Here is a 17,338-nt window from a genome sequence, read left to right as displayed (position 1 = left end):
CCTTCCTTCATCTATCAACTTGGTCACTTCCTCAAAGAACTTTATTAAATTGGTAAGGCACAATCTCCCCTACACAAAACCATGTTGTCTATCACTGATAAGCCCATTCTTTTCTAAATATAAATAGATCCTATCCCTCAGTACCTTCTCCAGCAACTTTCCCACTACCGACGTCAGGCTCACTGGTTTGTAGTTACCCAGAATATCCCTACTACCCTTCTTGTACAGGGAGACAACATGAGCAATCTTCCAGTCCTCTGGCACCTCACCTGTATTTAAGCATGCTGCAAAGATATCTGTCAGGGCCCCAGCTATTTCCTCTCTCACCTCCCTCAGCAACCTGGGATAGATCCCATCCGGTGCTGGGGATTCGTTCACCTTAGTAACCTCTAGCATACCCAACACATCTTCCCTACTTATGCCAATGTGATCCAGACTAATCAATCTTCTGTCTCTAAGTTCAAGATTCATCATGTTCCTCTCCTCAGTGAACTGATGCAAAGTAAACATTCAGAATCTCACTCATTCTCTCAGGTTTGACACACAGTCTTCCTTCATTATCCTTTAGTTAACCAATCCTTTCTCTCGTTACCCTCTTGCTTCTTGTATAGGAATAAAATGCTTTGGGATTCTCCTTAATTCTGCCCACTATAGCTATTTCATGACCCCTTTTAGCCCACTTGATTCCTCGTTTAAGACTGGTCCTACTCTTCCGATATTCCTGCAGGGCCTGTTCTGTTCTGTTAGCTGCCTAGGCCTTATGTACACTTCAATTTTCCTGTTGGCTTGTCGTACAATTTCTCCTGTCATCCACAGTTCATGAATCTTGACCTTCCTATCCTTTGCCTTCAACGGGACATGCCTATCCTGCACTATCTTTAACCTATCTTTGAAAGCCTCCCACGTATCAAATGTGGACTTCCTTTCAAATAGCTGTGTCCAATCTACATTTCCAATCTCCAGCCTAATTTTGATATAATTGGCCTTGGCCCAGTTTAGTCTGAGAACATTGATAAGGTTTTTTACAAATTAACTTTCCTAAAAGATCTCTAAATCCAGATGATGGTTCTCTATTCCTCTGAGGGGCTGTGAATTTATGGTGAAGCCAGATTCACTCTACAAAAGTTATGGGGTAGCTGGAAGATATTTACAACTAAAGTGGAACCAGCCAGATGAGGTGTGAAGGGTGTGGGTGGCTCGCTACCCATGCCATTATTCCACAATAGGACATGTCAGTGCTGGGAATGGTAACTGGATTCCCAGAATCGATTCCTATTCTCATTTTTAAATAGCTCTATTTTTAAATTCCTGAACAGAGGGACCTAGGGGTGCAGGTGCATAATTCCTTGAAAGTGGAATCGCAGGTAGACAGGGTGGTGAAGACGACATTTGGCATACTTGCTTTCATTGGTCAGTCTAGGAGTTGGAATGTCATTGTTGCGATGTATAGGACATTGGTCCAGCCACTTTTAGAATACGGCATTCAATTCTAGTTTCCCTGCCAAAGGAAAGATTTTGTGAAAATTGAAAGTGTTCAGAAAAGATTCACAAGGATATTATCGGCTTGAAAAGTTTGAGCTATAGGGAGAGGTTGAATTTGCTGGGGCCTTTTTTTTCCCTGGAGTGTCAGAGGCTGAGGAGTGACCTTATAGAGGTTTATAAAATGATGAGGGACTGAATAGGGTGAATAGCTAAGGTTGCTTCACTGGGGTAAGGGAGTCCAAAACTAGAGGGCCATAGGTTTAAGGTGAGAGGGGAAAGATTTAAAAGGGCCCTGAGGGGCAATTTTTTCACGCAGAGAGTGGGTGCATATATGGAACAAGCTGCCAGAGGAAGTGGTGGAGGCAGATACAATTACAACATTTAAAAGGCATCTGGAAGGGTATATGAATAGGAAGGGTTTGGAGGAGTATGGGCCAAATGCTGGAATTGGTTTAGGATATCTTGTCGGCATGGACGAATTGGACCAAAGGGTCTTTTTCCATGCTGTATAACTCTGTGACTCTGACCCAATGAAACTTCTAAATTTTCTATTGCTTAGTTTTGAATGTTCCAAACTTGCCAATAGTTATAAGATTGCTTTCATTGAACCATATTTAAGAGATTAATATCATTTCCATATGTTTTTGAAGTATTTAAATAAATGCATTTTGTGACTTTTGAGTTATGTTATTACTAACAGTCTTCCAGCCCATAATTTCTCTATAATTAATTAAATTCAATTGATTGCTCATTCTGAATTAAGTTGCACTGTGTAAATGATCTGAGAAATAAAGGCAGAAATATATGTAACTGAGCTCTGCAAAATATGTATACTAGATTTTGTATCAAGTTTGGTAAATCTGGTATGCAATGAATAACAATATTGGTCACTTAAAGATATTCATTACATTAGATTACCTGTAACATTTGCACTCCTTGTCTAGTAACTCCAGCCTAGACACTCAGATCATTTGTTGGTAAATAGCCTGGGATACCTAGCATACTTGCTTGGCATGGAAAGAATTTACATCTTCATACTTTTCGCTTTTTAGTATTTTATGCTTTACTTTTTTTGAAAACTTTTAGAGTTACCTATTAATTTCATGCACTTTGTTTTGTTTGTATTCCAAGCCTATATGTCATTTAACTTGTATTTATATTTTTATTCCAAAGACTCAACTGAAAATATTATTTATTATTTGATATGAAGAAAGTGTTTAATGAGCTACCTGGTAGTGTTCATTTACTGTTTCAAAAATCTTTCTCTAAACTGAAGTGCATTCAATTGCATTGTGTCACAATGTTGATAGAATTAACATGCTTTGGTTCCATGACTCACTGAAAATGATCTAAGGATGTGATTTGTTAGTATTCAAACGGATAGCATTTCAGACTTATATTGCAGCTTTGCTAAATTAACCATGTCAGTTCATTTTTTGGGAAGATTCCCAAACTGAGGATAGTCACAATTAGAATTGAAGATGTTATGTGACCCAAATGGAATTTATATATTCATTTGGTTTGCTCAATTTACTTCCATTAAGTAATTTATTTAATTAAGACCACAGGATGTCATTTTGATTGTTATTAGAGTTTGAATTGTAATGTTAGCTTCAAAAGTCTTTATTCTTTTAAAAGCAGAATAATAGCCCTATACTGTATCATATTAAAATGGTTTGTCAGAACCCTGTTTGGATGAGAATACAGGAGGCTTGGTTAGTAAGTTTGCAGATGACAGCAAAATTGATGGTATAGTGAAAAGTGAAGATGGTTATCTGAGATTACAAAGATTTTGCTCAATTCAGTCAATGGGTTGAGGAGTGGCACGTAGTGTTTAATTTGGAAAAATGTGAGTTATTGCATTTAGGTAAAGCAGACAAGGGCAGGACTAATACAATTAATGGTCAGGTCCTGACTTGTGTTGTGGAACAAAGAGACCTAAGGGTACAGGCACATAATTCTTTGAAATTGGCATCACAGATCAACAGGATGGTTAAGAAGGCATTTAGCACTCTTACATTCATTGTTCAGACCTTTGAGTATAGCAATTGGGATGTCATATTGAGGTTTGTACAGGATATGAGTGAGATCTCTTCTGGAGTACCAAGTGCAGCTCTGTCACCCTGCTGGAGGAAGGATATTATGAAATTGGACAGAGTTCAGAAAATATTTAACAGTGCAGGTTTGAGTTATAAAAATAGGCTAGATAGGCCAGGACTTTTCTTCACTAGAGCATAGGAGGCTGAGGAGTAAAGATAGGTGAATAACAAGGATCGTTTCACTTGAGTGGGGGTGTTCAAAACTAGAGGTCATATTTTAAGATGGGAGGAGAAAGTTTTAAATAGGACATTGTGTAAAAAAATGTTTCCCCTGTGGATTTGTGTGTAGAATGACCTGCTAGAGGAAGTGGTGGATACAGGTGCATTTACAACATTTAAAAGACATTTGGATAAGTACATGAAAAGGAAAGGTTTGGAGGGGTATGTAGGCACGTGGGACCAGTTTATATTGGGAATGTGGTCAGCGTGGACGAGTTGGATTGAAAGATCTGTTTCCATGCTGTGTGACTCAATGACGCTATAACCTGTTACTTACAGGTTCTGCTCTTCATTGATTTAAGCGTTTGTTTGTGCACATTTTACATGTTTTTAACTTGTTGCTCACCAAAATGGTGTGTTCCAAATTTGAAGACAGGAAAACAGGCTATTTAAAGAGTTTGGTGTGATTAATTTTACATTTATATATCTATATATATAATATATACACTTAATGGTAAATTGTCTCAATCACAAAAAGGGGTATTTCTGTAAGTTATTTTTGTTGGAGATATACCTGTTACTGTTCTTTTATCGCAGGTGAGCCCCCTATCTCTCTACATCAGTTGGATTGTCAGGCATGCAAACCTATTATTCTCCTCTGGCATTATCATCAAGGCTGCAGTGAAATAGAACCATTTTTATTTTACCTTGCCTATCTGTTTTAGAAGGAAATGTGATTTGAGTTATTCTTCAAATAAATTGGAGAGGTTTCTGTAGTAGAATTGTTATATCAATAGCTCTTTTGTTAATAGTATTTATCAGTGAAACTGTATTACTTTTTTATTTGAACATTATCTGTTTGCTAATAATTTATTTAAGTTATTGCAAAGCATATAGTGGGTCCTTCAGGACAGAATGGATTGTGTAAAAGGAGAACTATGAAAAACACATCAGAAAACTGAAAACATTGTGATCTTCCCTGATGGCCTGAAGAATAAATGCATAGCCTGGTGTAGTACCAAAGGAAATCAACCAAAATATCCTGGACTTGATTTTAGTCTAACTTAGTTCTAAGTTAGTTAAGCACAGCTGAGGCAATATCATGAGACTCAATGCCTCTGAATTGGAGGGATGTGTGTTAAACTAAATTGTGTCCCCAACAATGGTGACAATGCAGTGATCCCACCTAGAAGATCCAACTGACCAGCCTAACAACCATTATCTAAACTTCACCGTGATGAATGGACACTTCAGAAAGTTGTCAATGCCAATAGAATCATTTTCTACAAAAACTAAGTGTTTTGACAAATTGTGAGGCGTCAACATTACAGTTTTTATTTTAAACAATTTCAGTTGTCTCAATTCACTCTTGGCACAAAGTGAATTCATTCACATTTAAATTTTTGAGTGCAATTTGTTTTTTGAACAATTTATCTACAGTTAGAAATGACCTTTAAGCAAAAAGCATAGTTAAAGATAAATTCTTGCATGTTATGCTATTCTTAGATCGATGTTCATGATATGGTTATGGTAAATGTCAAATAAAAATGCTAAAATTACATCCTAACTTTCTTGAATTCTCTTTCTAACTTATGTTTCCCATCATTGTCCTTTTTTGTTTCTTTAATCCTTTCTTTCCTGTTATTTGTTTCTCCTTTCCTTCCTCTTTGTGCCCCTATCTGACCCCACTTCAAGCTGGGAAGCAAGCCCGAGAGATGTTCTATGTTTATCAGACAGCTTGTGGCCAGAACTGTTCCAGAGAAGGTATCGCTACTCCCATAAAGTCTCTGAAATCACAAGTGTTTTGTCTACTTCAATAATTTTCTGATGTTCTCACTTATACAGTTTCTAAAGTCAGAATTATTTGGTATTAATATGGTCATTTATATCATGTTGATATCATGTTTCTTTATTAAGGATTTTTCATCTTTATAAAAGTTTTCATCACTGAGATCAGGGACTATGTGCTAGGGAAGGAATCATTTTCCAGTTTCAAAAGGTGATGCTTCAGAATCCTGCAGATTTTTACCCCTTTCATTGAAGTATTCATTATAAAATAAGATGAGCAAATACAAACATTAATTTGAGAAAATATAAAGGTTCTGCAAATGTCTGATGCCATATATTGTTTGAATTTTCTATGGATACTGATAATTCGTCTCTCCGTTTTGGTTATCCTGCATATGCAACCACAATTCCTTGTTGGTGATTAACATTTAAATATTAGTGTATTATGTTAACGTATTAGCCAAATGTTCACTTTGTTGTGGTTCTGTTCGCCAAGCTGGGAATTGGTGTTGCAGACATTTCGCCCCCTGTCTAGGTGACACCCTCAGTGTTTGGGAGCCTCCTGTGAAGTGCTTCTGTGATCTTTCCTCCAGCATTTGTAGTGGTTTGAATCTGCAGCTTCCGATTGTCAGTTCCAGCTGTCCATTGCAGTGGTCTGTATTATTGGGTCCAGATTGATGTGCTTATTGTTTGAATCTGTGGATGAGTGCCATACCTCTAGGAATTCCGTGGCTGTTCTCTGTTTGGCTTGTCCTATAATAGTAGTGTTGTCCCAGTCGAATTCATGTTGCTTGTCATCTGTGTGTGTGGCTACTAAGGATAGCTGGTCGTGTCATTTCATGGCTAGTTGGTGTTCATGGATGTGGATCGTTAGCTGTCTTCCTGTTTGTCCTATATAGTGTTTTGTACAGTCCTTGCATGGGATTTTGCTCATGCTGGGTATCGGGTCCTTCGTTCTGGTGAGTTGTTGTCTGAGAGTGGGACAACACTAATAATATAGGACAAGCCAAACAGAGAACAGCCAGGGAATTCCTAGAGGCATGGCAGCTACAAATCTTCTCACAAACTTTGTTCACTTTGTCTATTATATTATTATATTCATTCAGTGTATAGGGCTCATAAGGAATACTGTACTGACATCAGTGTATTTGAGATTGTTGTAAATGACCTGTATAAGACCTGTATAAGAATAAGGCATCCATAAAGTAACTACCAAGTGTCTTAGTCAAAATATTTATTAATTTTAGAGATTGAAAGTACACTAGAAAACGCAGATTCATTCTTTTTCTGTGATGTGGAAGAGCTGGTGTTGGACTAGTGTGGGCAAAGTTAAAAATCAGGCAACACCAGGTTATAGTCCAACAGGTTTATTTGGAATTTTGCAGTCAGACCACCACTGAGGGTATAACCTGGTGTTGTGCGATTATTCTTTTTTCTTGTGATGAGTACTCATCAAATGCCTTTGACCAGATCAGTTATGTTTTGTTTGCAACCAATTATCACATTTATATAAAATGAAATTACCAAAAACTTTAATAATGCAAGTCTCAAATTAAAGGGACCCAAGTTTTCTTTTGAAGTGTCATGATCATTGAATCCAAATACTCATTTCAATTATATCTGTATCTGCTTTGTAACCAAATTTGAGTAATTGTATTGTTTGCCATTTGGTAGTACATGTGCATGAATATTGCTACAAAAAGATACATTTTTATAAGTTTTTTTTGTCTTGAATTCCACAGCGTAATTTGTTACACATACCAAAGTAAAGTCGAAATGACATTTATACTGTATGAGTGGAGAGTGCTGATTGGTTGATGAGTGAACTCCGGTAGAGGTACTGTTGCAGAGTACGTACTAGTTAATAATGACTGGTTGTTAACTGCCAAGCCTTTTAGATTAGATTAGATTAAATTAAATTAGATTAGATTAGATTACTTACAGTGTGGAAACAGGCCCATCGGCCCAACAAGTCCACACCAACCCACCGAAGCGCAACCCACCCAGACCCATTCCCCTACATTTACCCCTTCACCTAACACTACAGGCAATTTAACTTGGCCAATTCACCTAACCTGCACATTTTTGGACTGTGGGAGGAAACCGGAGCACCCGGAGGAAACCCACGCTGACACAGGGAGAATGTGCAAACTCCACACAGAGAGTCGCCTGAGGTGGGAATTGAACCCGGGTCTCTGGTACTGTGAGGCAGCAGTGCTAACCACTGTGCCACCATGCCGCCTATTACTTTGTGCATGGTCCTAATGATTGCAAGATAAAAAGGTTGTTGTGGTTCTGTTCGCTGAGCTGGGAATTTGTGTTGCAGACGTTTCGTCCCCTGTCCAGGTGACACCCTCAGTGCTTGGGAGCCTCCTGTGAAATGCTTCTGTGATCTTTCCTCCGGCATTTGTAGTGGTTTTAATCTGCCGCTTCCGGTTGTCAGTTCCAGCTGTCCACTGCAGTGGACAATCAACTCCCATTCCTAGGCGTGATGGTACGGAGAACACCGAATGGAGAATTCACCACAAAGGTATACAGGAAAGCCACACACACAGACCAAGTCCTGAACTACAAAAGCAACCACCCAAACACACCACAAAAGAAGTTGCATCAAGACACTGTTCAAAAGGGCCACAACATACTGCAGCACACCAGAACTACAAAAAGAGGAAGAAGAACACCTCTACAATGTATTCGCCAAAAATGGATACCCCCACAATTTCATCAACAGATGCCTAAGGGAAAGACAATGGAACGAGGACATGCCACAACCCAAAGGACTAGCCACTTTACCATACATCAACATTGGACAAACAGGAAGACAGCTAATGATCCGCATCCATGAACACCAACTAGCCACGAAACGACACAACCAGCTATCCTTAGTAGCCACACACGCAGTTGGCAAGCAACAAGTGTTTGACTGGGACAACACTACTATTATAGGACAAGCCAAACAGAGAACAGCCAGGGAATTCTTAGAGGCAGGGCACTCATCCACTGATTCAATCAACAAGCACATCGACCTGGACCCAATATAGCGGCCACTGCAGCGGACAGCTGGAACTGACAACCGGAAGCGGCAGATTCAAACCACTACAAATGCTGGGGGAAAGATCACAGAAGCGCTTCACAGGAGGCTCCCAAGCACTGAGGAATGTCACCTATACAGGGGACGAAACGTCTGCAACACAAATTCCCCACTCGGCGAACAGAACCACAACAACGAGCACCCGAGCTACAAATCTTTGCACAAACCTTGAATAAAAAGGTTTGACAAAATGTGTCTTTTTTTTTTCAGCAATATTCAACCACATCATCTTTGAAGCTGATACATGCCCTACACATATAATTTGCTTATTTGATATTTGGACTTTCTACTTCAACATATTTGATCTTTTTATCTTTTAAAAATATACATATATGATGTGATTTATCCCTTCCAATATTTTCCAAGTCTAATATTAAAAAAAGGTTTCCACTTCAATAGCAGTCATTTAAACGGGTATAAACCCGGGCTGCTTTTTAAACTCATTTGTGGGAAGCGGGTATCACTGGCTGGTCAGCATTTTTTTCTTGCCTGTCCCCAACTGCCCTGGAGAATGTGGTGCTGAGCTACTTTTTTTTCAGTTGCTGCAGTCCACATGTTGTAGGTTGGTCCACAATGCCCTTAAGGAGGGAATTCCAGGATTTTGACCCAGTGACAGTGAAAGAATAGTGTATATTTCCAAGTCAGGATGATGAGTGCCTTGGAGGGGCATTGCAGGTGGCAGTGTTTGTATTTGCTGCCCCTATCCTTCTAGAAGGAAGTGGTCATGGGTTTGGAAGATGCTGCCTAAGGATGTTTGATGAATTTCTGTAGTGCATCGGGTAGCTACTACAGTGATGGAATGTGTAGATGTAGTGCCATTCAGTGGTTGCTTTGTACAAAGAACAAAGACAATTTACAGCCCAGGAACAGGCCCTTCAGCCCTCCATGTGCTAACGCTATTGCCTAATTTCTAAGCATTTGTATTGTTCTGTTCCCCACCTACTTATGCATCTGTCCAGACGCACCTTAAATAAATCTACTGTGCCTGCCTCTACTACCTCTGGCAACACATTACAGGCACCTACCACCCTCTGTATAAGTACTTTCTATGTGTATCCCTCTTAAACTTCCCTCCTCTCATCTTGAACATGTGACTCTTGTTATTGAATCCCTTACCCTGGGAGAAAGCTTATCTCTCTCCACCCTGTGTATACCCTTCATGATTTTGTAGACCTCAATCAGGTACCCCCTCCATCTCCTTTTTTCTAATGAAAACAATTCTAACCTACTCAATTCCTCTTCATAGCTAGCACATTCTATACCAGGCAACATCCTCGTAAACCTTCTCTGCACCCTCTCCAAAGTGTCCACATCGTTTTGGTAATGTGGTGACCAGAATTGTCACAGTATTCTAAATGCGGCCAAACCAAAGTCTTGTACAATTTTAACATGACACCCCATCCGATGAAGGCAAGCATACCATATGCCTTCTTGACCACTCCTATCCACCTGTGCAGCCACCTTCAGGGTAAAATGGACCTGTACTCCCAGATGTCTCTGCCCATCAACTTTTCCCAAGACTCTTCTGTTTACAGTATGGTTTACTCCAGAATTAGACTTTCCAAAATGCATCACATCACAATTGCCAGATTGAACTCCATCTGCCACTTCTCTGCCCAACTCTCCAGGCTACCCATATTCTCCACTATTCTTTGACAGTCCCCTACGCATTCTGCGACTCTACTAATCTTCATGTCATCTGCAAACTTACTGATCAGACCAACAGTACCCTTTTCCAGATCATTTATGTATAACACAAACAACAGTGGCCCCAGTACTGACCTCTGTGGAACACCACTGGTCACCTTTCTCCATTTTGAGAAACTCCCTCCAACTACTACTCTCTGTCTTCTGTTGCTCAACCAGTTCTTTATCCACCAAGCTTGAACACTCTGCACACCACGTGATTTCACCTTCTCCATTAGTTTACCATGGGAAACCGTATCAAACGCCTTACTAAAGTTCATGTATATGACATCTACAGCCCTTCCTTCATCTATCAACTTGGTCACTTCCTCAAAGAGCTCTATTAAGTTGGTAAGGCACAATCCCCCACACAAAACCATGTTGTCTATCACTGATAAGCCCATTTCTCTTCCAAATATAAATAGATCCTATCTCTTGTCCTTAATGATGTAAAGTTGTTAGAGCTCTACCCATTCAGTCAAGTGGAGAATATTCTGTAATACTCCTGACTTGTACCTTGTAGATGGTGAATAGGCTTTGGGGAGCCAGAAGTGAGTTGCTCACTGCAATATTCTTAGCTCCTGACCTGCTCTTGCAGCCACTGTGTTTATGTGGCAAATTCAGTTGAGTTTCTGGTCAATCGTAACCCTAAAGATGATCACAGTGGGGATTCAATGATGCCAACACTATTAAATGTCAAGAAGCAATGGTTGGATTATATTTTATTAGTTATGGTAATTTCCTGGCATTTGAGTGGTGCTTATATTATTTGCCACTTGCCAGCTCAAGCATTTTGCATTTGATCATAACTTGTCTGATTCTGAAACAATCTACGATGATGCTGAACATTGTTCAATCATCTGTGAGAATCCTCACTTCTGACCTTATGACAGAGGGAAAGTCATTGTTGAAACAGTTGAAGATGATTGGGCATAGGATACTACCCTGAGGAACTCCTGCAGAGCTGTCCTGGAGCTGAGATTACAGACATCCAAAAGCCACAACTGTTTTCCTATGTGCCAGGTCTGACTCCAGCCAGCAGAGAGGGGGTTTATGTGGCAAATTCAGTTGAGTTTCTGGTCAATCGTAACCCTAAAGATGATCACAGTGGGGATTCAATGATGCCAACACTATTAAATGTCAAGAAGCAATGGTTGGATTATATTTTATTAGTTATGGTAATTTCCTGGCATTTGAGTGGTGCTTATATTATTTGCCACTTGCCAGCTCAAGCATTTTGCATTTGATCATAACTTGTTTGATTCTGAAACAATCTACGATGATGCTGAACATTGTTCAATCATCTGTGAGAATCCTCACTTCTGATCTTATGACAGAGGGAAAGTCATTGTTGAAACAGTTGAAGATGATTGGGCATAGGATACTACCCTGAGGAACTCCTGCAGAGCTGTCCTGGAGCTGAGATTACAGACATCCAAAAGCCACAACTGTTTTCCTACGTGCCAGGTCTGACTCCAGCCAGCAGAGAGATTTCCCCCCAAACCCATTGATTCCAGTTTTGCTAAGACTCCTTAATGCCACCTTGATATCATTTTCACCTCAGCACTGGAATTCAGCCCTTTAGTCCATGTTGGCAGTAAAGCTTTAATGAGATCAGGAGCTGAGTGACCTTGGCAGAACCCAAATGAGAATCAATGAGCAGGTTATCGCCGAGGAGGTACTGCTTGCTAGCACTATTGATAACACCTTCCATCACTTTACTGATGATTGAGAGTGAAATGCTGGGGCAGCATTTGGCTAGGTTGGATTTGTCCTGCTTTTTTGTACAGGACATACCTGAGCCATTTTCCACATTGTTGGATAGATGTCAGTGTTATAACTGTACTGGAAGAGATTGGCTGATGGAATGGCATGTTCTGGAGCACAAGTCTTAAGCACAATTGCCAGAAAGTTGCCAAGGCATATTTCCTTTGCAGTATTTAGTGCCTTCATCCATGTCTTCACAACATGCACAATGTTTTGAATTGGCTGAAGATTATTATCAGTAGTGGTGGTAACCACTGGAGGAGGCCGAAAAGTATTGTCCTCTTGACACTTTTGGCTGCAGGTTGCCGTAAATGCTTCAGCCTTATCTTTGGTACTGAAGTGTTGGGCTCTTTTCATTATTGAGAATGGGGATATTTCTGGACAGTTGCTTAAATGTCCATGGCTGGATATGGCAGGACTGGAGAACTTAGATCTGATACATTGAATGTTGGATTGCTTAATTCTATTTATCACTTGCTGCTAGTGAAGTTTGACATGCATGTAGTCCTGTTTTGTAACTTCACCAGGTTGACACCTCATTTTTAGACCTGATACTGATTCTGTATACTGTCGGCAATCTCCATTGAGCCAGACTGTCTAATTTGATGATAATTGGCTGAGGGACAGATTTTGCTGGAGTACAATTATGCTGCTGTTGATGGCCCATAGCACCTCAAGGATATCCAGTCTTGAGATGCTAGATCCCATTTAGCATGATGATAGTGCCATAAAACATGATGGAAGGTATTCTCGATGTGAAGGTGGACCTTAGTCTTCACAAGGATTGCGCGGTGGTCACTCTTACCAATGCTGTCATGGACAAATTCACCTACAGCTGGCAGATTGGTAAGGATGAGGTCAAAATTGTGTTTACCTCTTGTTGATTCTCTCACCTGCTGCAGACCTAGTCTAGCTGCTATATCCTTTCAGACCCAACCAGCTTGATTAGTAATGCTGCTATTGAGCTACTCTTGATGGACATTGAAATCCCCACCCAGACTACATTTGTGCCCTCCTGTTCTCACTGCTTCCTCCAAATGATTTTCAACATGGGGAATTATTGATTCATCAGCTAAGGGAGGATTATCTGTGGTAATCAGCAAGAGATTTTTCTTGCCCATGTTTAATGTGAAGCCATGAGACGTAATGGGGTCCAGAATCAATGTTGAGGAGTCCCAGGGCAAATCCCTTTTGCTTGTATGCCGCTGTGCTTCAAACTGGGCTGGGTCAGTCCTGCCAGAGAGACAGGACATATTTAGGGATAGCGATGGTGGTGCCTGTAAGGTATAATGAGTATGGCTGTAACAGACTGGTGCTTGTCTAGTCTATGAGACTGTTCTAGCATGAGCCCAGATGTTAGTAAGGGCTGTTTCTGTCATTGTCATTTCCGATGTCTTGGTCGATGTCAGGTGATCCATCTAATTTCATTTCTTTGTTGAGACTTTATGGCAATTGTTGTAGCTTGCTAGGCCATTTCAGAGTTAAGAGTCTGTGGCTGTGGGGTCACACACAGGCCAGACCAGGTGAGGATGGCAGATCTCCTTCCCTAAGTAATAATAGTGAACCAAATGGATTTTTCTAGCAATCAATAGTAGATTCTTAATTCCAGATTTTCTTTTGTCAAATTCAAATTCCACCTGAAGAAGGTTACCTCAGAGTTCAACAGGATCTTGATCAAATGGGCAAATGGGCGGAGGAGTGGCAGATGGAGTTTAATTTAGATAATGTGAGGTGCTGTTTTTTGGAAAGGCAAATCAGGGCCGGACTTATACACTTAATGGTAAGGTCCTGGGGAGTGTTAGTGAATAATGAGACCTTGGATTGCAGATTCATAGTTCCTTGAATGAAGATAGGATAGGGAAGAAGGCATTTGGTATGCTTTCTTTTATTGGGCAGAGCATGGATTATAGGACTTGAGAGGTTATGTTGCAGCTGTACAGGACATTGGTTAGGCCAATTTTGGAATATTGTGTCCAATTCCAGTCTCCCTCCTATCAGAAAGATGTTGTGAAACTTTGAAAGGGTTCAGAAAAAATTTGCAAAGATGTTTCCAGGGTTGGAGAGTTTGAGCTATAGGGAGAGGTTGAATAAGCTGGGCCTTGAGTGTCAGAGGCCAAGAGGTGACCTTACAGAAGTTTATAAAATCATGAGGTGCTTGGATAGGGTAAATAAACAAGGTATCTTTCCTGGAGGGGGGGAGTCCAGATGTAGAGGGCATAGGTTTAAGGCGAGAGGGAGAAAATTTAAAAGGGACTTAAGGGACATTTTCTTTCATGCAGAGGGTGGTGCTTGTATGGAATGGAATGAGCTGCCAGAGGAAGTTGTGGAGGCTTACAACAATTACAATATTTAAAAGGCATCTGGTTTGGTATATCAATCGGAAGGGCTCAGAGGGATATGAGCCAAACATTGACAATTGGGACGAGATTAACTTAGGATACTTGGTCGGCATGGACGGGTTAGACCAAAGGGTCTGTTTTCACGTTGCCATTTCTATGACTCTGCTGTGGTGGGATTCGAATCTGGGTCCCCAAAATATGAGTTTCTGTAATAATAGTCTAATGATAATACCCTAGGCATCAAGATTGTTCCACAAAGCAAGCAGAATGAACATCACAACATGAAGCTTCTCCCTTTTTTCCCACCTGGAAGGCCATCCCCAGGCTGTTGTAATGTCACCTGCAGAGATTTGGTGGCCATCTTATGCAACTCCTTAGCCTTAAGTGACCATTAACAAGCCCAGTTTTCTAACCACAGCTAGCAAGCAACTAGACCTGTCAATTCCACAAATCACAATGCTGAAAAATGTTATGGTCCCTAAAAATCCAGTTCAAAATGTACTTTTTTAAAGGGTAATTGGACCACGTGAACATGTGAAATTTAGCTCTAATTTTAGCCATATGTTCTATCATTATTATTAGCATAATACTTTGATTATATATTCAGAATTGAACAGGAATGCAGTTGGAGTTTCCTCTGCAGTGCAATCTGATGGGAGATATCAATCTGAGATGGGACTAAAACAAAAGATCGCTGAAGTGCAATGGGAGTACACTTGAGTATTTTGTAGCTGGAGGATTCATGAACCTTGCCTGCATCTGAATAGCTTTAAAACACAATTAAAATTTGCAAGACTTCCCTGTTCCAAATGTATGAATGGTATAATCCATTCCAAAACATTAGCATTGCATATATTTGAAAGAGAGCACAATCAGGCCCCTTGTAAAGGAAAGTTACATTGTCATCTGAAAGCTGCATTTACCTGGATTTACTGAGTTTCATCTGATATGTTGGTTTGATTGGTTGTCCTTACTCATTTTTTGGATGTGTCTTCCACTATGCCTTTTTAAGAAATGTTTTCTCCTTTATCACAATCATTCAAGGGAATTAAACTGACATTTGCAGTTGCTCCTGCTGGTAACTCTGATAGCTCTTCAACTCAGGACTTAGTGAGAAAATCTTTCAAGGGAGTGATCAGAAGAAGGTCTGTTTGTGCGCAGCAACCTTTTGGTACCTAAAATTGTATACACTTGATCCTTGCTAGAGCTAGTGAGAGTATCACAGATCTGCCTTCAGTGCATACACTTAGTCAAGGACTTTCCTGTCCAAGCTGAGATTCTGTGCCTAAATAGACATTTTGTAGCAGTAGAAAAGTACCCTTCAGGGGTTGAATTTAGAGGAATACCTACATGATTAGAGAATTGTACATAATCTGCACATTAACGAAAGAAATTGATTGTGCATGATGCAGCCAAGTTGTTTTATATTAATTTGAGACCTCAAACTTAGATGTCTTGAAAATACAAGGTTTTCAATTGTCTGTTTTATCTTGAGGATGTAATCTATTTATTATATGAGATTGGGGAATATTTGTTTGGCATGGGATGAGAATACTGGAATAGAATGATGAACAACAGTTTGTGACATTAAATTTCAAATCCCCTACAAGCTACTTAGTTTAGCTTGATAGTTTCAGTTTCCAGAATCCTTTAGTGTACTGTCTTATTTTGCTGAGTCTGGGAGATTACCCTGTATTGAACCTGGTTACTAGTTATTAAAAATAATGAAGTACTGTTCTCTCAGGACAATACTTTCAAATGCCAAGGAGGGCTACCATTGCCATGTAAGCTGCATGTGTGATCATGTCATCCATCAAACCAAGCATAGAGTCATAGAGATGTACAGCATGAAAACAAACCCTTAAGTCCAACTCGTCCATGCCGATCAGATATCCTAACTAATCTAGTCCCATTTGCCAGCACTTCGCCCATATCCCTCTAAACCCTTCCTATTCATATACTAATCCAGATGTCTTTTAAACAGAGTAATTGTACCAGCCTCCAACACTTCCTCCAGCAGCTCATTCCATACATGCATAACTCTCTGCATGAAAAAGTTGCCCCTTAGGGGGAAAAATTAAGAGCGACCTTTCACCCCTAAACCTATGCCCTCTAGTTCTGGATTCCCCACCCCAGGAAAAATACCTTGTCTATTTACCCTACCCATGCCCCTCATGATTTTATAAACCTCTATAAAATCACCCGCTCAGCCTCTGACTCTCCAGGGAAAACAGCCCCAGCCTATTCAGCCTCTCCTGACAGCTCAAGCCCTCCAACCCTGGCAACATTTTTATAAATCTTTTCTGAACCCTTCCAAGTTTCACAACATCATTCTGATCGGAGAGAGACTGGAATTGGGCACAATATTCCAAAAGTGCCCTAATCAATATCCTGTATAATCGCAACATGACCTCCCAAGTGCTATACTCTACTCTGACTAATTTTTAAAAAAGCATACCAAATGCTGCCTTCACGATCCTATCTACCTGCAACTCCACTTTCAAGGAACTATGAACCTGAACTCCAACGTCAAGCCCTTCTTCCGTAACTGGAGTTTCCCACCTACTGTGATTGACAGGGCCCTCAACTGCACCTGCCCTATCATCCATGCTTCCACCCTTGCCCCTTTCCATCATAGAAGAGAAAATGAGGTCTGCAGATGCTGGAGATCAGAGATGGAAATGTGTTGCTGGAGAAGCGCAGCAGGTCAGGCAGCATCTAGGGAACAGGAGAATCGACGTTTCGGGCATTAGCCCTTCTTCAGGAAAGAAGAAGGGCTAATGCCCGAAGTTTCCTGAAGAAGGGCTAATGCCCGAAACGTCGATTCTCCTGTTCCCTAGATGCTGCCTGACCTGCTGCGCTTCTCCAGCAACACATTTCCATCCCTTTCCATCATACTCAACAGCGTGATTGGGTCGTCCTTGTCC

The 17,338-nt window shown here is 40.4% G+C and overlaps 1 protein-coding gene across 11 annotated transcripts in view; it reads left to right on the top strand.

Annotated features, from left to right (window-relative positions):
- The window catches only part of LOC122550578 (protocadherin Fat 3-like), a 794,139-nt gene that overhangs the window by 568,022 nt on the left and 208,779 nt on the right, over positions 1 to 17,338 (top strand). For all 11 annotated transcript variants that reach the window (XM_043691532.1, XM_043691531.1, XM_043691530.1 and 8 more), the window contains one exon: positions 5,436 to 5,504. In XM_043691532.1, coding sequence (XP_043547467.1) covers positions 5,436 to 5,504 — 69 coding nt within the window. The remainder of the gene's footprint in view (positions 1 to 5,435; positions 5,505 to 17,338) is intronic.

The sequence above is a fragment of the Chiloscyllium plagiosum genome, chromosome 6 (assembly GCF_004010195.1).
Source record: "Chiloscyllium plagiosum isolate BGI_BamShark_2017 chromosome 6, ASM401019v2, whole genome shotgun sequence".
Classification (NCBI taxonomy): Eukaryota; Metazoa; Chordata; class Chondrichthyes; order Orectolobiformes; family Hemiscylliidae; genus Chiloscyllium; species Chiloscyllium plagiosum.
The sequence above is the reverse complement of the archived record's forward strand: the minus strand, read 5'-3'. Positions and strand labels throughout refer to the sequence as shown.